This window comes from Stylophora pistillata, chromosome 1 (assembly GCF_964205215.1).
Source record: "Stylophora pistillata chromosome 1, jaStyPist1.2, whole genome shotgun sequence".
Lineage (NCBI taxonomy): Eukaryota > Metazoa > Cnidaria > Anthozoa > Scleractinia > Pocilloporidae > Stylophora > Stylophora pistillata.
Window position 1 is genome coordinate 60,869,956 of NC_142519.1, and position 23,139 is coordinate 60,893,094.

At 38.5% G+C, this 23,139-nt stretch overlaps 3 protein-coding genes and 1 pseudogene across 3 annotated transcripts; all 4 read left to right on the plus strand.

The window, feature by feature from the left end:
- The first annotated feature begins 1,691 nt into the window (after window positions 1–1,691).
- Window positions 1,692–4,936, plus strand: LOC148743557 (GFP-like fluorescent chromoprotein amFP486). Its single transcript, XM_088727608.1, has 5 exons — window positions 1,692–1,900; window positions 2,427–2,524; window positions 2,898–3,116; window positions 3,820–4,029; window positions 4,683–4,936. The coding sequence occupies exons 1-5, from the start codon at window positions 1,883–1,885 to the stop codon at window positions 4,810–4,812; spliced, it is 675 nt and encodes a 224-aa protein (XP_088583734.1). The 5' UTR covers window positions 1,692–1,882; the 3' UTR covers window positions 4,813–4,936.
- An 863-nt stretch (window positions 4,937–5,799) lies between these two features.
- On the plus strand, window positions 5,800–7,918 carry LOC148743558 (beta-2 adrenergic receptor-like; annotated as a pseudogene).
- A 1,290-nt stretch (window positions 7,919–9,208) lies between these two features.
- Window positions 9,209–11,573, plus strand: LOC148743559 (melanocyte-stimulating hormone receptor-like). Its single transcript, XM_088727597.1, has one exon. The coding sequence runs from the start codon at window positions 9,524–9,526 to the stop codon at window positions 10,586–10,588; it is 1,065 nt and encodes a 354-aa protein (XP_088583723.1). The 5' UTR covers window positions 9,209–9,523; the 3' UTR covers window positions 10,589–11,573.
- Window positions 11,574–19,506: 7,933 nt separating this feature from the next.
- On the plus strand, window positions 19,507–21,051 carry LOC148743560 (uncharacterized). Its single transcript, XM_088751433.1, has 3 exons — window positions 19,507–19,708; window positions 19,901–20,250; window positions 20,371–21,051. The coding sequence occupies exons 1-3, from the start codon at window positions 19,507–19,509 to the stop codon at window positions 21,049–21,051; spliced, it is 1,233 nt and encodes a 410-aa protein (XP_088607559.1).
- Window positions 21,052–23,139: the final 2,088 nt, after the last annotated feature.

Consider the following 23,139-nt stretch of genomic DNA (forward strand, 5'->3'; position numbering starts at 1 on the left):
GAAAGATCAGATAATGAACCTAGCATTGATCTGCTTAAAACGTATATCGATCGTGTCATTGATCATTGAACACAAAAACATGCTCATGTCTTCTATTGTTTATATTAATAAGACATACCATTTCTACAAGCCGCAACTACATAGCTTGCATATAGGTTTACTCACACACATTTAGTGTCATGCTTTATCCAATAAAAGATGAAACGATATCTTTTGAGTGGTTTGTAGCTCATTGTATGAACTATTGAAAGTCATAATATCATACGGTCATAACTGTCATAATATCATACGGTATTGGCTTTAACGAGAATCTCTTTTATCGTATGTTTGGTACAGGGATGTAATATTCTTTCCGTCGCTTTGCTACATGCGTAGTTCTTTCTAGAAGAAAACTTTCGAATGAAGTTTTTGCATGGGAAGATACTTTTTTTCATACTTCCACTCTAAATTAAGATCTACTGCACAGTTTAAAAAAAATAAACTTTTAATTTAAGGATTCAAGGGCGCGCTTTTGTTACCTCTTCAAATTTATTCGTGGGCAACGATCCTTGTAAATATGATTTCGCGCGTAAAGCAGTTAATATTGGTACACTCATAAAAAAGAAAAAATTATGGGAGCTTGACATGATTTGTTCTTTATCTCGATGTGGCGTTGACTATGAGCTGGTAAAACTCCACAAGTCGTCTCCGTTCTGACATATACCTATGGATCATAAATGAGCAAGAGTACTGGATGACTTAAGCTGTCATTGACTTCGCCTAATCAGCTGTGACTGAAAAGTGGTATCTAAAAGGTTTTTTAGAGGACCTCAGTATTTTTCGATGTTAACAGTAAAGTGGTTTTTATCGATTGTTATCGATACATCATACATGTAGCTACATTTTTTAAAACTGCAGCGCCGATATGTAAATGATAGTTACATTATATGTTGCTTTGTTACGTAATGTGGGTTGAGAGCCGGTAAATTCTTGTAGCACGACATGCATGTAGCAGACTTTTTTAACTAAAGCGTCGATATTTACGTCGTAATAACATAACGTGGGGTGCTGAGGCAAGAGTCGTTTTTCTGTACGAGCAATGCATTTCCATTAGGTTTAGGTTGCGCATATTGGACCCAAATTAAGAGACCAAAATAGAATTTATCTGACTGTGCGATACCGATAAGACCATGCGGAGCCCAGACAAAAGATGAAAGAGGAATTCATTCTAAACTGGATAACAGCTGTACTATTAATGGAAATCTGTCATGCACGAGTTTGCGATTGACCTTGAGCAAAGGTGGGTGCAGTGCATTTCCAGTAGTTTTAAGTTGCGCCCAATGTTCGGTACCCAGAAAAGAAATCAATTGCGTTTTTTCTGCTTAAGTGATCACGTTTGTGGTACTATAAATCTAGCGAAAGGTACAGGTTAGACATCAGTGAGCTTCACCTGTTACATATACTGCGTAGTTACGTAACGCGAAAGGTGCAGGTTAGACATCAGTTAGGTTCACATGTTATATACTGCGTAGTGACATAACGTGGGTTGCGACGCGGTAAATTCTTATAGTAGTATTTACAGGTAGCACACTTTTTCAACTAAAGCGTCGATAGTTGCATAACATTGCATAATATGCTGCGTAGTTACATAACGTGGGTTGAGAGCCGGTAAATTCTTGTAGTAGGATCTACAAGTAGCACACTCTTTCAACTAAAGCGTCGATAGTTACGTAACATTGCATTTTATGCGGCGTAGATAAATAATATGAGGCGGGAGATTGCTATAAATTTGGCGAAAGGTGGTAGTCAGACATCAGTCAGCTTCTGACCTGCTAGACAGACCCGCCGAATCTAACCGCCACTTGTTGGAAACGTTTGAGCCTCAGGAAAGAAAGACCTCAAGATGTCTCATTCAAAGCAAGTAAGTAAATTGCAACTCAGTCATTATTACCTTTTCTTTTTTCAATTCAATCAAGTGTTCAAACCTTTCTGTCACACCACACCATGTGATTCCAAAACAACTTCTGACTTATTTCAGCCTTAACTTGCCAAAACATTGAAACGTCAATTGAATCTCATCTCCAAAGCAAAAGGTTCGGAAATATTGAAACGGATTGTCACCCGTCTTCGGTGTCATAACGGTCAATTTGGTCCGTAGACTGTTTGTTTCAATGTATGATAATGTTATACCTGATAAACTTGCGGCAAAGATAATCACAGCCACGGAGAGTTCTGTGTTATAGGCAGTTTCGATTCGATAAAGTTTTACACATTTTTTCTCAGTGTATAGCCAGTTTATCGCCGATACCATAAAGTTGACAAATGTGCCATGTTATGTAACTTTGAAAACATCATGTAAAGTTTTCTGTCGTAAAGCTTGAAACAGAGGAATGTTGAGCTTCAGCTCCAAAACAGTTATTTGTTGTTTTTTTCTTTCCAATATTAAGGCCTTAGCCGATACCATGAAGATGACCTGGCTTATGGAAGGAAGCATTAATGGTCATGCATTTAACATCGAAGGAGAAGGCACTGGAAAACCTTACGAGTAAGTTTATGCGAGATAACGACCTGCATATAAATTCTCCTTTTGAGTAAACTCAGTGCTAGTCAGATAATCGGGGAAAACCTGCTAACTCATTTGTTACCAACGCAAACTTGAAAAATAAACCACATCTTGCAGACTTCGAATTTGTGACATCTGGTTGCCTCAAAAAGGTAGATACATCAGGGCTCTGTGACGTAATTCAGTTTTCTTCATAGTCAATTCCTACACTTAAAATTAACAATGTTCTTTAATCAGAAGTCATTGTAAAGAAATCGCTCGTGATGAAATTAAACAAATAAATCAAGTGTAGTTGCGGCGATTTCGCTTTTAAAGTAATACCATCACAAAAACCCTCTCCATCTGAATATTTCAGAGGCAAGCAAGCAGGAACATTCCGTGTTACAAAAGGCGGACCCCTTCCATTTGCCTTTGACTTAGTGGCACCGACCTTGAAGTATGGATTCAAGTGTTTTATGAAGTACCCTGCAGATATACCTGACTATTTCAAGCTGGCATTTCCCGAAGGTCTAACATACGACAGAAAAATAACATTTGAAGATGGAGGATGTGCCACGGCCACTGTGGAAATGAGGTGAGCATTTCCTTATCAATTAACTGGTTATCAGCTTTCTATCTGGCAGACTGCACATAGCTCTTTGATAAAAAAGGGAACGTTTCTCATCTGCTTGTGTTGATTTCGCTGTCGAGCTCTACGCATTTTATTTTTATTAATGATGAAAGAACGAAAGCAACAGAGAAAGATCCTCCTCCAAATAATCATTAACTGTTCTACAATTAATATCAATAATTTATAAAGCGTCACAAAACTCTTAAGATATCGTCGATTTTATGGAGTCTTTGATATTTTTACCAGTCACTTCAACTTTCTCACATATTTTGCATCATTGCACAAAGATTTGATCGCGACGCGAGAAAGTGACCATTTATGACTGATTTTCATGTTTCTAAATTACATCACCGAATTTTAAACCAAAACTGCAGTAAATTGCGTAAACAGGTAAGTTATTTTGTTTCCTTGAAGGAATAAGGCAAACCTTAGTTTTCAAAAGTAAACCTTAATTTTTCAGCCTGGAGATTTGGCATTCCGTGTTTATTCCCTTATCCTTGACTATGTTCGTTTCTTTAAGCCCTACCCTTGTTTACTCTTCTTTTTGCTTCAGTCTCATTCCTATTTCAACCTTTCTTCCACGTTAAAAGAACAAAAGACTTTTCAGCCGCAGTTGTTCGTTATATATTACCCATTCTGTGTTCTGAAATACTTTCTACTTGGACAGCCTCAAAGGCAACACCCTTATGCACAAGACCAATTTTCAAGGAGGCAGCTTTCCCATTGACGGTCCCGTCATGCAGAAAAGGACTCTTGGCTGGGAACCAACCTCAGAGAAAATGACTCCTTGTGATGGAATAATCAAGGGAGACACTATCATGTACCTGATGGTTGAAGGAGGCAAAACTCTGAAATGCCGATATGAAAACAATTACAGGTAATTATATGTGTACATAGATTAACATGTATCTAACTCATTCTTCGTGGACTTTCCTGAGCCCCTGAAAAAGTATTTTTTTTTAACTACGTTATAATGAGAATTAGAAAAGTTATCAAACGTGACAATAAATTTTCTCTGCATCTCCATATGGAAGAATGTAGCTGCTAGCTGTGAGAAGTACGAATTTAATTCTTGAGGCTCAATGGTCAAGAGGATTATTTTTATTTCGCCTGTTTCAGTAAGGCTCAAACTTCAAAGATAAACGGACATTACTTTTGGAAAGAAGAATTCCAGTAACGGTAGTGCGATAATTGAAATTGGAAAATGATTGTCTTGTGGTAATAGCACAAATTATAAGCAGAAGCAGTTTTGCTGAACGGTTTAAGTCACCGTCGAGATTTTACCATCTCATTTTGCAATCACTGCTTTAGCAACTACGCTTCATAGTTACAGAGGAAACTGAGGCTCTAGTTTGTTCGCTTACGAGTCCATCACGATGTTAACTTACACTGATGGAAACTATCTGGATCTCCGAGGTTACTAAGGCTTTTAAGACCTTGGAATTAGACGATAAATCAAGTTCTTTTACTTTTATACCTCATATTTTAGGACGGAACGTCACGAGTTATCCTTGATCTTTTACTCTTCAGGGCCAACAAGCCAGTTCAGATGCCACCGAGCCATTTTGTGGATCTTCGTCTTACCAGAACCAACCTTGATAAGGAAGGACTGGCGTTTAAACTTGAAGAACATGCTGTTGCAAGAGTCCTCGAGGTTTGAACGTTGCAAGGAGTCAAAACCGATGTGGACAAAAAAACGACATGGCATGTATCTAATTACATGTATTTTGACAAGTAATTCATTGGAATATTTACAGATTGTTGAATAAAATCTGGGCAAACAATGTGTCTTTCCTTGTGTTGAGTTACACAAACGAAGTAACTGGCTCATTTATGGGATAAGAGTTACTAGTTTCTTTGCTGATTACATATTTGAAGTATCATCATGGTCTCAAATAGGATAAATGTCCGGCTATCGCAAAAATTGTTACAGAATTTCCACCAACAGGTTCTCTCAATCTTCTGTAATCCTGCGGATCAATTCGTTTAGCCCATAACTTTTGACATTTTTTCTCACTGTTAACTTCTTAGTCGCTCATAATATATGGGTAGGAAATTTTATAAAAAGAACTTTCTTGGTGGGAAAAATATGCATGATTTGAATATGCAACCTGTTGGCAAACTATAGTGCCTAGGTTCTTGTAGGACAGATCACCGGAAAAAACGGCTTTTCCACGGCAGAAACCTGCCCTTACTAAACTGAAATAAATCAAGAGTTGTTGGTATCACAACTGTAGGCTCAAAACAGCCTTGTTTTTACTTTTCGGGTACAGATAGACCTACACCTGTCAAACCACTAAATAGTAACATTGCAAACAGTATCGAGCAGTTTTTAGAACCCAAGAACTGAATACGAAGCCCTACTACCTCCCATTCAAATTTTAACAGCAATCAAGTAGCTTTGTTAAAGAGCTGACATGTCCAGAAGACTTCCAAAGACAATTTCTTCATGGATTGAGAGGGATTCTTCATCCTCAATACTAAAAATGTATTATTAGAAGCCTTACCGATGACATGGCAGGACATTATGCAAGTGCTTTTTCAAGCAAATCAACGTCCTTTTGGATATATCACCCTGGATTTACACCCAGCTAGTGATGATACCAGACGATTATTCAGTCATCTTTCAAGACACGAAGCAGGATATATGCGGATTTACACTGAAAGATCAGAGAATGAACCTAGCATTGATCTGCTTAAAACGTATATCGATCGTGTCATTGATCATTGAACACAAAAACATGCTCATGTCTTCTATTGTTTATATTCTAGGAATTGTGAATTTTAATAAGACATACCATTTCTACAAGCCGCAACTACATAGGTTGTACATAGGTTTACTCACACATATTTAGTGTCATGCTTTATTCAATAAAAGATGAAACGATATCTTTTGAGTGGTTTGTAGCTCATTGTATGAACTATTGAAAGTCATAATATCATACGGTCATAACTGTCATAATATCATACGGCATTGGCTTTAACGAGAATCTCTTTTATCGTATGTTTGGTACAGGGATGTAATATTCTTTCCGTCGCTTTGCTACATGCGTAGTCCTTTCTAGAAGAAAACTTTCCAATGAAGTCTTTGCATGGGAAGATACTTTTTTTCATACTTCCAATCTAAATTGAGATCTACTGCACAGTTTTAAAAAAATAAACTTTTAACTTAAGGATTCAAGGGCGCGCTTTTGTTACCTCTTAAAATTTATTTGTGGACAATGATCCTTGTAAATATGATTTCGGCCATAAAGCAGTTAATATTGGTACACTCATAAAAAAGAAAAAATTATGGGAGCTTGACATGATTTGTTCTTTATCTCGATTTGAGCTGGGAAAACTCCACAAGTCGTCTCCATTCTGACATCTACCTATGGATCATAAATGAGCAAGAGTACTGGATGACTTTAGCTGTCATTGATTTCGCCTTATCAGCTGTGACTGCGTTCGCCAATTCCATATTGCTAGTTACGATTTGGTACAATCCTTTGAGATTGCTTCGAACTCCGCCAGGGTTGTTGATGGCGACTTTAAGCTCGGCGGATTTGCTTGTGGGGCTGTGTGTAATCCCCATAGTGGCGTTGAGAGATGTCTATCGATCTTTGCAACAAGTGGCAACATTACCGTCAATTGTGGGAACTATGGCATCATGCATTCTAGGCGCAACACTCTTTGGCAGTAGCGGTACCATCGTTGCAATGTCAACAGCTTGTTTTTACGCTATCAATAATCCCTTTCGATACAAGACAAATATGACAAGAAAGAGAGTTTACTGGTTGATAATCATGATATGGATAGTATCAGTCCTTATCTGCTCTCTTCCGGTGATAAACATTCCTGAAAAGACGTACATGCTCATCTATACGCACACTCACATTTCGCTACCAGCCTTGCTGCTCGTGATTATCTACGTAAAAGGCTTCCGTTCCCTTTCGCGCCGAGGCCAAGAACTTCTCCGAAGTACGAACACGTCTGCCAGAAACCACAAGCTCGCTTTGGAACGTAAACATGGCAGGGGTTGTGACGACAATCCTAATGATGTTTTACATCACTTACCCTTGCCAGATCAGCGAAGATTCAATAGTATTTCATGAAATCAGCGTCGTTACCTCACGCTTTATATTTTTCAACTCGGCAGCCAATCCATTTGTTTACGCTTGGAGAATGCCGAGATATCGCCGAGTTTTGGCAAGCGGCTGGAAAGCTATCCGAGATAAACCAAATTTGGCTCGCTGTTAGCGACTTGACTCATTTTTCTTTATTGAACAAATAAGCAACAAGTGACATAATCAGGGGACAAACTGGACGCGCGTTTGTTATGCGATAATGTTGGAGTTTTGTTACCGTGTTTTGGTATTGTCACGTTACTTTCTTGCTATGTCAGGTGTTTTCTTCGTTGGAAACTATCTGGACTAGAACAGAAGGATTTAATATAGGAAATCACATGAACGGGAAAATGTTAAAAATACTGGAAAGAAGCAGACTTTTTTTTAATGAACTGACAGTAAACTTTGAGGAATAAACTCCTTTAAAATTATGAAAAGAGTTTTCTCAGAAAGTTCCTTTGAGGTTCCGAGAAAATTTTGAAAACCGTTCTTCATCTTTGGAACGTTTTTCAGGAGTCTAAACTGTAGTCCAGTTGTGAAAGAAATGCCACAATGGAACTCCCATTAAGCAAATAACTGTTATGTGGAGCAGCCAAAACAGCAGCAGGCCAAACAAAAGCTTGTTTATTTCAAACGTTAACAATAAAACAATTAATTGTGGTCTACGTTTGTGAATATATGAGAATCATATAGTATGTGAACTGCGGTTAAAGAAATTAGTATGCGAGCGATCTTCGCAGACTACTTAAGTAGAAGTGAAAATGAGGCCTGAAAAAAATTCGGGCCTGTACGGGATTCGAACCCATGACTTTTGCGATACCGGTGTATAAGTCTTTGAATTAGCATGCATGTATGTTGGGCTCGGAACAAATTGACTTCTATACAACGCTTCATATTAATGACAAATTAAATAACTTTTGGAAGCGTTATATCATTTTCAGCCTTGAAGGATTGTTTTTTCAATATGTCATCAGCAATTGATAACATGTAGGTTATTTTAAAAAAAGTTAAAAAAACAAACAAACATAAAAAAAAATAAATATTGTGGCGTTGCGCTTCATTGAGTCGGTTACCTGATTTCACGCGATAAAATGAATGCACTTTTTTTCTCCGGAAGTCCATCCATTCGGAGGAACACGAAGTCTTTTTTTATTGTCCAGTACATGACCAAACCTACAGCCAACCGATAACAAAATATTTTTAAACGTCTATCAGGTTTCTGCTTTGTCGTTTCATTATAACTTTTAAGTGGAACTTAGCCTATTTTGACCAAAATATTCCATGAATCAAGCGAAAATGGGATGAAAGCGGTTTTAATTTTTTTCTTCCAGAGAAAATTAAGCTAATGATGGTTTCCTTCATAACTTAAAGTGGAATTAGCAAACGAAGTTTAAATCGATACCTCTCCATTCCTCTCCATTATGTATTGCAAATGAATTTGCTGTCATTTTACAATGTAGCTTAAGGAGAATTAAAGGACAAAGACCGTGCCAACATTATTCCTCGTCTTGTTCTTCCGTTGAAACGGCTTGGGTCAATTTTGTTAACGAATGAAGGTCAATGGGGTGATGTTCCTCGTCATACCCTACGAAAGCATAGAAAATTCTTGGGTTGTCCTGTTATCGTATATTTTACGTAGAATTAATGAACGAAGATCAATGATTTTCGTCATCTTTTCCATCCGTTTTACGCAACTCTAAGTTTCAGTTTCCCTCCTCAAGTAATAGCTAAAGTAAAATTAAACGATTGCTTTGTCCTTTTACAATTTAACTCTCGTGGAATTAACGAAAAAAGGTCAATGATGTCAGTTTCTCGTCATGTCCATCCATTTCAGTTACGCAACTCCAAGCATCAGTTGTCCTCATTTAGCCTTATAACCAAAGTATTATTAACTTTATACGGGTTCTTTTCTTCCAAAAAGTGAACTGAAAAAGAGTTTGATGACGTCACATTCATTGCCGGATTTAGAAAGAACGTCATTGAATGGAAGGCTAACAAAGGAACTTGCAAACTACCTAAGGCTACTCGTGACTGGCTCGTTTCTATGATTTATTCATTTCTAAGGAGCTTTGCATGACGACATTTTATGCTGAAATGATGCATTGAAGAGGAAATGATTTCAAAGTTTGTCGGTTTATTCGCTGAGTGACGGTCAAGTTAAAAGCTAGCAAGAAACTGCCGCATCAAAACTTTTTTACAAACTCCCCAAGTGAAAGGTGAAACGGTTATCATTCCGTTCGCGTTGTTTGTGTAAAACTTCGAGCTATGATTCCCCGAAATGCTTCAGATTCAAGCTACGACTTTTATTTGTCAGTAATCGATGATCCAAATTACTGGTTGACTTTAACTGTTGTAGGATACAATTTTTCTACCGTCATCATCCTCACGAATGCCTTTCTGCTGGTTACAATTTACCAAGATCCGCGCAAGTCCCTACGCTCGCCTTCGTCACTTCTGATCGCAAATTTAACCGCGTCAGATTTACTGATGGGATTAGGTGTTCTTCTGGTAGCTGTACGAGACACATATCGGTATGAACAACTCCACATGCCTTATGTTGGTATCATAAAGGTAGTTATATACATTATTTACTTTACCTCTGTCTTCGTTTGCGGATATACTATAATAGCGATGTCAATCGCTTGTTATATCGCAATCAAAAAGCCGCTGGAATATAAAATTATCATCACAGTGAAGCGAGTCAAGATATTCATCGTTGGGGTTTGGGTGATAGCGTTAGCAACGTGCTTTCTTCCAATAACGAGTATTCCCCAAAATATTTACGAGCTCATTTACGCTCACACTCTCGCCTCTCTACCTGCCGTGTTACTAACGTTGATTTACGTGAACGTTTTCCGTGCTCTCGCGAGACAATCGCGCGACCTTCAACTTAGTGGAAGCGACTCAATCGTGAGGAACAGACGCGTGTTAGAGCGACAGCGCAAAATGACTTTGACCATCATTATAATTCTGGGATTATTTTTCATGACCTACATGCCTCAGTACATCGCTGTACATCTGCTCCGCTTATCTTGCAAGTCTTGTCGAAAATCGATAAATTTCTACAAAGTTGATGTGGCAGCCTCGAGGTTTTTGTGTCTAAGCTCGGTGATGAATCCGTTTGTCTACGCCTGGAGGGTTTCAAGGTACCGCTCTGCTCTCTTTGAATGTTTGAGCATTATCCGAAAGAAACTCAAACATTCTTCTCGAATGAACGATGGAGTAACAGTTTATGGTGAACAAACAAGGCTAGAAACATTCTGTGAAAGCCATGAGAACTTGGTCCGGAAATTTGGCAAAGTAAGGGTAGTCGACCAAACCAGTGTTTGACATCAATATCTTAATTGTGAAACTGATGATTCTAGTTGAGAGCCTATTGTGTACCACAATGAGTCCTCAACTGAGCTGAAAGTTATGAAGTTGAAGGTTCAAGTGGTAACCAAAACCTGATATTTATGAAATAATTATTTATTTACTTGCAGTGTAGACGAAAACAATTTTATAAAGTGCAAACATATTTGAGCCTGGTTTTTGGATATTGAAGGTGTGGGATCTTTGGACTAAGAAAGATCATCACATCTGTCAAAGAACAAAGACAAAAGTGACATCGGAACAATATAGTATTAATCAATTATGTCACGGTTCGGCTGAGTCCAGAACAATTTAGCCTAAACTTTTTAAAAAATATTTTTGAAATGCTTTTTGGCAGAGGTTCGTATCCTTACACAAGCCAAATACTAAACAGTTTTTCGATGGTTTTCGTTCGTCAAAACTTATTTTTAAAACTAATTTTCCAATATATTTTGGCTGAGTTTGAATCCTTACGCAAGCTAACCACATACTCTATATTTTTCAGTATTTTAATCAGGTTTAAAGCTTTTCTCCCAATATTTTTTAGCTAAGGTTCGAATCTAACGCAAACTAGATAATAATTTGCGGTTTCCCTCAAGCAGAGTATATTTTCACATCAAGCGGGAAAAATCAAGTAGTGTCACTCTTTTAATGGTTCTAGAAGCGTTTAAAATTCTTTCATTTTCTTTTAAAGAAGAAAGAGTCCTGTCCATATTATTTTCTAGTTTAGATGCACAATTGATGTAAATAAGAATTAAAAAGAGATTCATTGACTCTATGGCCGTAAATAATTTTCCCTACGATTTTTCATATCAAGTGAAAAACTTCCTTTAGTACGTTTTATAAAAGTCAACTGGATATCTTTATAATCTGGAGTCATTGTCTCCAAAAAAAGTTGCTAAATCTACAAAGATTATTTAACGTTTGTCTGACCAAATGAATAAAAATATTGATCACGATAAAAGCTCTTAAGAGCACTTCAATTTTTTTTTTAATTGACGTATTTTTTGCTTATGAAACCGGAAAGATAGTTGAATAAGTCAAATATAATGACGATTTGATGGGCAGTTACGGAAGGGCTTGCCACGGTATTGAAGCAAGGACAGACGAGCCGAATCCGAAGGTGTGTGGGTCTGTAATCACCGCAAAAACCCCCCAAAAAAGAAATCGTCTTGGATAGGAAGGGCCCCTTTCCTATGAAAGCCCCAGCACTTGATGTCCTGCACCCATTCCCTTCAGTCCCCACCAACACCCTCCGTACTACGCCGTTCAGTCCTGACCATAGCAACAGCTTGCAAGCAGCATTAGCACAAATATCATTCTTGCATAAGTCATATTTCCATGCATAAGCTTTGGACGAATATTGGAACCGATACGATTCCCTTGTTATTCTCTTTGATCCTTTCGTGAGATCAGCGCTTGTGCGAGGCCAAAACGAAACATCTCGAGTTTTTTTTATTCAAAGGTGGGTGTTAATAATCTTTGTACTTGATTGAGAACACAGGATTGTGATCAATAAAGGCGTGGATTAGAGTCGAGTTATATCTTATCACAAGCACTGTGAACTCAGTTTTTTCTCAATTGCATCATTCCTCCTGTAATAATCCGGCTTGAAAACAATGTAGCTCGGATTTGAGACCATGTGAGAGAGAAAAAGCGTTTGATAGACAAACGGAACAGGTACAATTAACATGGAAATGTGATCCCTTAATTAAGTAGAAATCCGTAGCAAGAGCCACGGGGCGCAACTTATTGAAACAAAGAAATGTTGGATCACATTTGGTATCTGGGCAACCGAGCTCGGTTCATGTTCACCGTACTCGAATAGCGACTCGAGTACCAGTTTAAACATCCTAAACGGATCATTTTAGTTTTCTGGGCAACCGAGATCGGTTTCACTTTCTCGAGCTCGCACAACAACCTGTACACGATTTTCACAAATTGACCTCCATTTCACTCGTACCCGCCAAATATCGAGCTCGATGACAGCGACTTTACAACCGAGCTCGTTCTTCGTTGTGGACCTCGATAAAGTCCGAGCACGGTGACTTCGAATGCTTGGAGCTCACTTTTATTCGAGCTCGTATTAAAACTATCTCGATTGAAATTGTGTTCGATTGAATTCGTACTCGATTCTACTCGACCTCGGAAGTCAATCGGCCAATACGGAGCTCGATTGAAATTGAGTTCGATTGAGATCGTACTTGATTCTACTCGACCTCGGAAGACATTCGGAATATTGAGCTCGATTGAAATTGAGTTCGATTGAATTCGTACTCGATTCTACTCGATCACGGAGGTCAATCAGCCAATATTGAGCTCGATATCGATTCTCCTCTCTTTTTTCTTTTACAAATAAAGAAATAAATTAAATAAACTATTGCAAAAAAAAAAACCTTTCAAAATATTTCCCCTTGTTTCACTGCTTGGTATTTGTCTTTTTACCTTTCTCCAATCACGATATTGTTGTTGTCATTTCGCATTGACAATTTGGTCCAAAAAGTTAGCATTTAACCCTCGAATTCTTCGCATATCGTCAGCCGCGATTTTCATTTTTTCCCTCAGCGGCGAATTTCTTAGCCATATTGTTGCATAGCTATTTTATACCTTTCTTGTCCCACACTTTTATCCCACACCGAATCTAAAATGTTAGATTCATTTTAATCAACCCTGCCCAACCTTCCATCTCATGATCATATGCATTTTCATGGCAAGTGAGTTAATGTAGAAAGGAAAGACATGTTTACGTTGACTAAGCATTAGTTAATTCAAAGCCTAACTTGCCCAAAAGTGAGATACTTTGACAGAAGCCAGTTTCAAGGCTTAGAAATCAGACGCCAACCAGCTTTTCATGATTGACTCGTTTTCCTGCTTTCCTTTCTTTCCCCAAATAGTACACATGGCGGGAGAGAGACCTCAGGCACGAGCAAAGCAACGAGGACTACGCTTCATATTCAAAAGTGTTCCCTTTTTAAGAGATAGACTAACAGTTGCTAGAAAAAATGCAAGTTATCATCTACGTATAAAAGGACAACACAAAACACCAGTGCTTTAAATTTAAAGTATAAATGAACACATATATATTTATATATACATATATATTAGTTAGTACTTGGATATATATTTAACAAATGGTAAACACCGCAGCGTACACTATTGAGTTATGGATGCACGCGGGAGGTTGCTAAGCACGAAAGAAGCGTAACAGTCGCTCGAGGCGTCAAAGATGAATGCCCATTCAAGAAACAGGAAACCATGTGTCAATTTGTAGACAAACTGGCTCAAGTGCGCCATTAAGGCTCAAAATTGGAGAACATCCGGAACCATCTTTGAGGTTCCTGGAATATAAGTAATATTTGTCCACCCTTTACCAAGATTAAGGAAAGCTTCTGCACCGTCAATGATTAATCAGATTTCCTGTACTTGACATCATCAATCATTATCGCTGGAATGGAGCAGCCAACAAAAAAAGACATTAAAGGTAATTCACCTGTTTCATCAAAAACTGATAAATTAATGGCGAGAGGAAAATGATACTTTTGTTTATCCACTGTTTTGTTTCCAATGAAATATTTGAATCCTTATTCATAAAGCCTTATTCAACTGAAATTTTTGACCCGGCTAGAGTAAAACTGTAGCTGTTTGCGGGTTAGCAATAGGTGCTTTAGATTTTTTAGTTGTCTAAGTTACGCGGGAAATAAACCAATCCAACGAAATCCAGAAGAACTAATTAAAAAAAAAAAAGATAGATAAAGAGAAATCCCGAGACTCATTCGAAAGGAAATGAGAGTATTATCGTTGATATTAACAATCGTCCAAAAGAGTCAACGTACGTAATGTTAATGGCATACCTCTGAATGAGTGCAGAGACTCAATTCTAAAGTAAGTAATCTTTATGCAGCTATCATAATTCTCTGTAGACTGTAAATTTTTGATGTCTAAATCTGGTGAGTGATATAAGTGTCAATATCACTACTGATGTTATAATCATTATCATCATCATTTTTATTGGTGCCGTTGTTTTTGTTGCTCAAGTTCTTGTTCTTTACATTGCTTTGAATTTGTATTTAAAGGGAGTGATCTCAACTGGATTTGTGCAGTTGCCATATACCATGTCAAATTAAACGTTCAAATGCTGGCAAACTTTTATCAAAAGAACAAGGAAGGAAGGAAGAAGCATGAAGAACTATTAGTAAGGGCAATGCCTGAGGCACTATTAGAGGAGTGAAGTTCCTCTAACAGTTTCAATAAATTTGGCAGTTAGGAAAAAAGAGCGCACTCGGTTGAGCTGCAGTAACACCCACAAATATCAAACCAACCGCTTCCAATGAACGATTCTAATCCGGCTTTATCCAGAGGATGAACAGACTTCGCCCAAAAAACCATTCAATAAAATCAGGAATTAAAAGAAAAACACAAAACCAAGAAGAACCAGAAAGATTAATCTCGCTCTCCAAAAGATAAAATGACTTTTTTATCCGCAACCTTTATATTACTACTTGGCAGAGGATAACTTTAGAACTCATAACTTTATCTTTTTGTTCCTTTCTGTAATTCAAACTATATAATTCTTCCTTTTACATTTTCAAAATTTAGTTATGTTTTATTTTTTAATGTCATATTCCATTGTGTTGTGTTTACTTTTATTAAGGCGACATACATGCATCCTATGATCCGCACGTTTCAGTGCCGCAGGTCACGCAGTAGCTACGTTTCCAGCATCTGTACCGTTATCCTTCCTGCGGACCTCTGTAATGCCCCTGAACGTGCTCGAGTTACCCCAATGTCCTCCAATTTGTTAATTAGGGACTTTAAGTAAACCGCTACGGTGACGGCAACGAGGCGGCAAAACGATAGATCTAATGGGCAGAGCAATAGCTCAGCACGTGCGTTTTAGAACTTTGTACCGTCTTAGCCGTCCTTTACAAAACAACGACATGAAATCACCAAAATGTGCGTCGTCTGCGAATGGAGACCGGGACGGCAAATTATTTTTATCTCCATTTTGAATTCAACGCTGCTTATATACGTTGTGCTAAAGTTGAGGTATGACGCCGTAAGAGACAGTAAACGCATGCAGCCAATTTCGAAATTCAAACAGGAAGTAGAAATTCCTTTTTAAATCGACGTCTTCTTTGGCGTTGCCGTCTTGACTGCTTAAGGTCTCTCATGTGACGTAATGGTCGCCCGTTTGCTGTGCTATAGATTTTTGAGTAAAGTTTGAATAAAATTTAAGACGTGGTCTCTTTAAAGAAATCCAAGGGGCAGCGTCTTTCCATCTACCACTAACTTTCGCCTTTCAGCGCGTAGCTTATGACCCGTAACGCTACAAGCACACCTTGGCCAATGACGGTTCTCATTCCACCAGCCTTAAGTTGCAAAGTAAAATACTTTTTTCAGAATTTACCGAGAGAACACCCACGTCGAAACTTAGATTTGGCTAAGTCTTGATGATGAATTGCAAATTAAATAAAACGCGTCATCACAAAAATAGAAATATAAACACTGAACCAAGATAATTTGGGCGGAGAAGACTGATAAAAGAGGATATTTGATGACAAGGAGACTAGTTTACCACCCATTTCAAATATTTGTCATTTCAATTCGGGAGTCCTTTTCACAAGCCACAGCCAAATAGTAGGATCTGAAAGACCTTGAAACCGTGTGGCAGATGCTAACGAGCTGCATTTTTGACGGTGAACACTTCAGTTGATTCCAGGCCGTCTGATTGTTGAGTTGCAAAAGATTAAGACTTTGTATGCGATGCGATGTTCCAACACTTGCGATATTTAAGACCAGTATAAGAAAAGTTGACCTTTAAGACAATATAGACAACAATAGCAGTTGCTGCAAACTTTGTAAATCGTGAACAGAATCATTTCATATTATTTCGTAGTAGTCATTATGATGCTGTTAACAATTATTTAAAATTTACTTACTAATTTTTTGTACATTAGTTAATAGCTAGGGACTTTATTTAGGGGTCCCCATTTAGTTCATCTACAGATACAAACATTGACAGAACTCATGTAGCCAGCTCACTAATATCCTTGTCACTTCACAGATCCACGGAGGTAGATTCCTCGTCGTTGTAGAACTTATCAGAACTTTAAACGAGCATTAGCTATGTAGGTATTTTATTTCTAAAGCTTTTCTCTTTGGATTGGTTTATTTAGTTAGAGGGCAGTCATTTAAATTACCGCACTTAAAGAAATTTCTACCCGTAAAAAATAAATTGTAGTTATTAATGCTAGATCTATGACATAACAAAATATTGTTAAAGTCGCTAGCTTCGTGAATGAGCAGGTATTATGGCATTCTTCATCAGTTGTAAGTCAATTCCTGCTTTATACAAAAACCCATAGACATACCAAAAATGAAAAGTCGAGAACACAGAAGACATGAAAAATTTCACTTTTCCTGAGTTGATGCTAGGCATAACTTGATATCCGGTTTTAAACGCGTGATTTTGATCGATAGACACCGACAGAAATAAATGCTTTAGTAGACAAATCTTTACATGTAAGCGTTTAGATAAAGTAACTCGTTCATCCATAACTGAAGCGAAATCCTATTAAGATCAGTGATGCTGTTCAGTTTGTGGAGAAAAGGTTCTCCTTGCGATCGATAAAGATTATGTAATCATTCATTACGCAATAACGACGAATATACTTTTAGCGTATAAACATGGATTAGTGTTCAATTGTAAATAAAATCACTCACGATAACGAAGAAAAATGAAAACTTACGTTTTGTGGCCAACTGTGTTCTTGAATTGAATCTTCAGCAACGGCAACAGCGTCAGCAAAACGGACTAACACGGTGTATGTAAACTGGGCAGATACAGATTTATCTAAGTCAAGTAATTCATTTTAACTAAGATTATCATATTATGTAATCTTTGCATGAGGGTAGTAGGCAGCCCACAAGAACAAAGCGAATATTGATAAAGTCTAAGTTCTGTTTCCGGCTCATATAAAGAACGCACAGTTCCTTAATGGTTCATTGCTGCATCAAAAAAAGTTGGTTGGCCGCCATTTATTAACTTGGTTTGAGCAAGAATGGTTTATATCATACCTGAGGCATAGCAGTCACCGTAGTCATAGAAAAAGAAAGGATCTGAAGAACATCTTTACACGAAAACTATTTTAGATATAGTTTTTTTTGGGGGGGGGTAAAAATAACTTCGCATGGTTACCCTCTACGACGTCAAGGATATCCATAATCAAATGGTAGCACAACCGCCCGTTAGTCATAATTGGACACGAACTAGTTTGGACTTTAACATTACCGGAAAGCGTAAATCATTTAAATAATCACCGACAGACTAAAACAAAAAGCAATTGTGGATTTCCCATATTGTAGACATATTTTTGGTCTATTTATCTATTATTTGGACCTTTCAGAGCGTCTTAAGAGCGACATTCAGTAAATACCACGGATAGGTGTGCAAGATAGAAAAATCGAAATCTCCCAAACTTTGTCACATGACAACCCTTATGAAACTAGTTTAGAAAATGCAAGATTCGGTTTCTTGCGATTGATATTTTCCGAAAAAATAACTTTTTTCACCTCGAGAGGTCCTTAAACCACCATAAAATGTGCTTCGCATCCTCGAGTGGTGAAAAGAAACAGAATCAAATACCATGACTATTGCGATATAAGATGATTTTATGACCCTTCCTTTGTATGAAAACGCTGTTGTAATTTCAAAAGATTCCAATATGAATTTTTAATTTTTTTTCAAAATTACCCTCTAAAACAGTTTCATCGCGACTATCAATTTTGCCATTTTTCAACGGCGAAAAACCCTTCCTGGTACATGGCTTTCGTTGTGCAAATGCTATTTTAGAGAGAGAGCAATCCTTTTCCTTTCAATTTTTTAAATAAAGTTTTGGGGCAACTCAAACGGCAAGTTTTGAGAACTGAAAACATCAACTGTACTTGCGTGAAATTTACAACTTTTGAACTTGCGGTTGCAATGACGAATACAAGCAGTACAAGAGTGAACTTGGACAGCAGTTTAAATACTTCGAGAATTGGATCCTCTTCCACTAGTTAAAAACTAAACAAACGGTTATGACTTCGTAGTGGCAATAATCTGAAAGGAAAAGCATTTTTATTGCGCGAGTTGAGCTGTAAACCTCTTGACAACACTTCCCGTACCTACCCATTTGTTTACTTTGAAGCCTGAATTGTACAAGTTATCTAAATATGAAAAGTATTCATCAAAATGTTCGCATTTCGTCTGAAAGAAATTCGTACAAGCAATGATGGAAGAATAGGACAAACATTTACTCACCTCATATACATGTTGTTGAAAAAAGACCAAAATCCCTGAGCTAAACTAGACTGCGTGACATCCTCTTTGACTACACCCAGGTAGGAGGGTGGGTGTGGGGGGGCTTGGGCTTAGGCTTGGGCTTGGGTCCAAAGCAGACAAAAATATTTCCTAGTAAATCCCGTAATCGCTAAAAAAAAAAAAAAAAAAAAAAAACCTGTGTAGGGTTTTCGAAAAAAGAGAAACAAACAAAATCAATCTTGGGACAGGAGCCGATGTCCTGTTGGGAATTAAAATAGTGACGCTGGTTCATCTTAACGTAACCCTCGTGCGAACAAGAAAAGATAGCGCTGAGGTCTCGGTCCTTTTCCTTCTCATGGGTTTTGGCTTATCCACCGTCTGAGATACTTCTGTGAAGTCCCCTGAGGAAAACTGGCACTCAAAGCTTAGCGGCTTTGAATAATCTGGAACTAAAAGACCAAATGAAAATGTAATAAAATGACACAAGTTCTGGCTCCTCAAATGGATAGTTTTTTTTTTTTTGGTTGTTATTTTTGTTCTTTAGGGTTAATTCCCACGAAGGATAAGTAATAGGTGGTAAACTAGACTGTAGAACATGAGTATAACTTCAATAAGAGAAAATGACCTTAGGACTTTGTTACAAACTGCTACCGCGATAGCAACAAACGAAGACCGATCCATTCCCGTACGAATTTTGTTCGGCAATGGCAACCAACGTTCATACGTCACCGACCACATCAAAGCGAAGCTGGGTTTTACTGCAACGTCCACTGAGACCCTTCATCTTAACACTTTTGGTGAAAACGCTTTTCGTAAACAAATATGTCAAGTTGTTACTGAGCCACTAAAAAGCAATAAAGATGAGTACGTGGAGATTTCAGCCCTTAACTTGCCAGTCATTTGTTCGCCACTTCCTAAGAGAATAGACGTCCCGAAATACCCACATTTGATAGATTGAGATCTAGCAGACCGTTCTGCGATTGACCTAGATTCTATTGACATTCTCACTGGCTCAGATTATTACTGGGACATTGTCACTGGAGAATCAATCCGCGGTGAATTTGGTCCCACAGCCATCAACAGCAAGTTTGGTTGGCTTCTATCAGGCCCTGCCGAGGAGCAACATGTTCATGAAATTTCCAATGTCGTCTCGAGTCTTATCATCTCTGGTGAAACATTGTTAAATGAAACGAATGAAGTTGACGAGATCACGAATATGCTGAAAATGTTCTGGGAAACCAAAAGCATCGGAATCACAGACGACATCGAATCCGCAACTCATTTGCCACTTGAAACTAAGCGAAACGAAGAAATCTCTTTGAATGGTCGTCATTACGAAGTTGCTCTCCCATGGAAGGAAGACTGCTTGTCATGTACAAACAATTATCGAATGTGTGAAACGCGTCTGCGATCTTTCCATCATAAATTAAAAAACGAGCCGATTTTACTTCACGAATAGGACAGGATTATACAGGAGCAAACGCGAACGGAAATCGTCGAAAAGGTGCCAAATTTGAACAATACGAACGAGCTCAATACAAAGAGGGTTTATTATTCACCTCACCACGCCGTTGTACGAAAGGATAGAGAAACGACAAAGGTTCGCATCGTTTATGATGGATCAGCCAAGAATTGTAAAGAAGAAAGCTCTCTGAACGATTTTTTAGAAGTTGGAGACAGTTATATTCCCCATATCTTCGACATGTTAACTAAGTCTCGCTGGAATGCCATCGTGCTTACTGCAGATATTGAGAAAGCATTTTTGATGGTGGGCATCAGACAAGAAGATCGAGACATGCTCCGATTTCTATGGTTCGAAGATCCGTTCGCGAAGAAACCAGAGATCGCAGAGTTTCGATTCGACCGACTTGTCTTTTGTCTACGCCCTTCGCCTTCCATCCTGGGAGCCACAATAAAGCATCATATGCGTTTGTGCAAGCAAAGCAAACCGGAGATGGCGGAAATGTTAGAAAAGTCTTTGTACGTTGACGACCTGATTTCCGGAACAGAAACTGACGACAAGGCTCTCGTCGTCTACGAGAAATCAAAGCAAATCATGGCCGAAGGCGGATTCAACCTTAGAAAATGGAATTCAAACACGCGCACCCTGTTGAGAGCGATCGAGAGTGTTGAAAATTGAAGGGAAGCCAAATCGAATAAAGATATTACGACAGAAGACGACGCGTCATACGCCAAATTATCGACTACACCTAAGAGCTCTGAAGTGAAGAACGACACGATTGTCAAGGTTCTAGGACTTAATTGGGACACGGCGTCTGATGAGTTTTTCTTGGATCTCACAGAATTGTACAAATATGGCAGTTCACTTCCGGGAACAAAACGTTCAGTTCTGAAACTGACGGCCAAGATATTTGATCCCATTGGATTTCTGACACCTTTCACCGTTGCAATGAAAATCTTGTTTCAAGAACTTTCCCTTGACAAAATCGACTGGGATAGCGATTTAAAGGGAACTTTGCTCATCACTTGGAACACGCTACTTGAAGAATTGAAATGCCTCAGCAATGTATGCCGCCGCCCGCCGCCGCCGCCGCCCCTACTCACTCACCCCCCCCCCCCCCCCCGCCGCCGCCCGGCCGCCTACATTACCAGAAATCGGAGACATCGATCATTTTTCACCTCACCAAGCCTTTAAAGATGGCGGAGAAACGATTACAAAGAAATGTATAGGATAAAAAATATATATCCGAATTACTGACTTGTAAAAGAGGATGACCATCTTCCATCGCTCCTAAAACAAAGAGGACATCCTTGTAATACTAAAAATATTGTCCGGTGGTTGATTTTTAAAAGAAAAGTTCGGACAAATGATGATTCAAGATTTGACCTAAAAGAGTCCCAAAATGTCTCATAAGTTCTCAAATGTCGTCAAATATTACCCGAGGAATGTTCAAATTTGGACATCAAACCTTGAATGAATTCATTTTCCATCACTCTCCACATCATCGTCTAAGAACAAACTTTCAATAACCACCAGAAATTTCCTGTAGATCGACTAAAAAGTTCGGACAAATCAACGCATAAGAAGAGTGATAATCCAGTTATTTATGCAACATGTCCCTAAGAAGAGACGCGTCATAACAATGCAAAAAATATAGAAAACGTCTGCCGTATCGGCACTTTTCCTTCGTTGTTTTGGAAGCCATTTTAGGAATATAGCGATAGCGAGGCATTTTCATGTGGAAGTACGCTGGTCTTAAAAACAGCAGTCCACTATTTACGATACCTAAGCTCCCATCTCAGTCCGTTCGCATGTGGGTCGCGTGCGTGATTGTATTTCTGCTTGGAAATTAATATTTAAATATTACGACATTGCTATAGCATCTGCAGCGCATTTCTTTACTTGTTTTAAGTTCAAACCATGTCTGATTTATTAAGCGATCGTGAGCAACAAAAAGCTGCTGCCAATCTTCGAATTAGCAACCCAGCAAAAAATTATCGCAGCCGAGAGGATGTTGACGAATCTCAGATTGCCTTGTCAGTCGAAATACCGTATTTTCTCCTTAAAGAATGGCATGACAACGTTGACAAGAGCGATCCTGAAGTGAACACTCGTAACTACATCACTCTTGCTAATGATTTGATCCCCGGGCATTGCGCTCGAATAAGCCAAGAGTCAGGGCAACGAATCAATAACAACTTGTCAAAACAAGCCGGGTCAGTGAGAAGCAAGTACAGAAATGCTAAGAATAGTCGAGAAAGGAATCAACTCGATCAAAAAAGTCTTAAAGTTAGCATTTTTGAACATGAACTTGTATCACTCAAAGGTGTTGAAGAAGAACTTATGGGCTCAAGACAAGAGATTCAGGAGTGGAAGGAAAAAATTGAAGATCTGGAAGATCAAAAGAAAGAACTAGTGAGAGAAATTAATGAAGCCCTGAAAGAAACGGACGAACACCTGAAGGAAAAAGATGAGGAAATCGCTCAATTAAGAGGACAAAACGATGAGTTGTTTCAGCACATAAATAAGCTCGAGGAGAGGCTGGGGGAGGTAGGGTGCACTGGGAAGAAGCTGGGTGATCTTTGCCAAAGGCAGAGGTCCAGGCAACTAAAAGCACTAAAAAGTAGAGCAGAAGTGGCACTCTGGTTCATGAAGTCATATGGATTGGAATTGAGTTGCCTCAAAGGTGCGGATGCCAAACATGGCACACCATATATGCTTCGTTTTGGCAGTGAAAAGTCTGCCGTACCCACACCCACACCAACC

Coding starts and splice junctions, on each gene's coding strand:
- LOC148743559 (XM_088727597.1), top strand. CDS start 9,524: ATGATTCCCCGAAATGCTTCAGATTCAAGCTACGACTTTTATTTGTCA.
- LOC148743557 (XM_088727608.1), top strand. Junction 2,525..2,897: donor GGCACTGGAAAACCTTACGA/GTAAGTTTATGC, acceptor TGAATATTTCAG/AGGCAAGCAAGCAGGAACAT. Junction 3,117..3,819: donor ACGGCCACTGTGGAAATGAG/GTGAGCATTTCC, acceptor CTACTTGGACAG/CCTCAAAGGCAACACCCTTA.
- LOC148743560 (XM_088751433.1), top strand. CDS start 19,507: ATGAGTATAACTTCAATAAGAGAAAATGACCTTAGGACTTTGTTACAA. Junction 19,709..19,900: donor CCTTCATCTTAACACTTTTG/GTGAAAACGCTT, acceptor CGATTGACCTAG/ATTCTATTGACATTCTCACT. Junction 20,251..20,370: donor TGAATGGTCGTCATTACGAA/GTTGCTCTCCCA, acceptor CTTCACGAATAG/GACAGGATTATACAGGAGCA.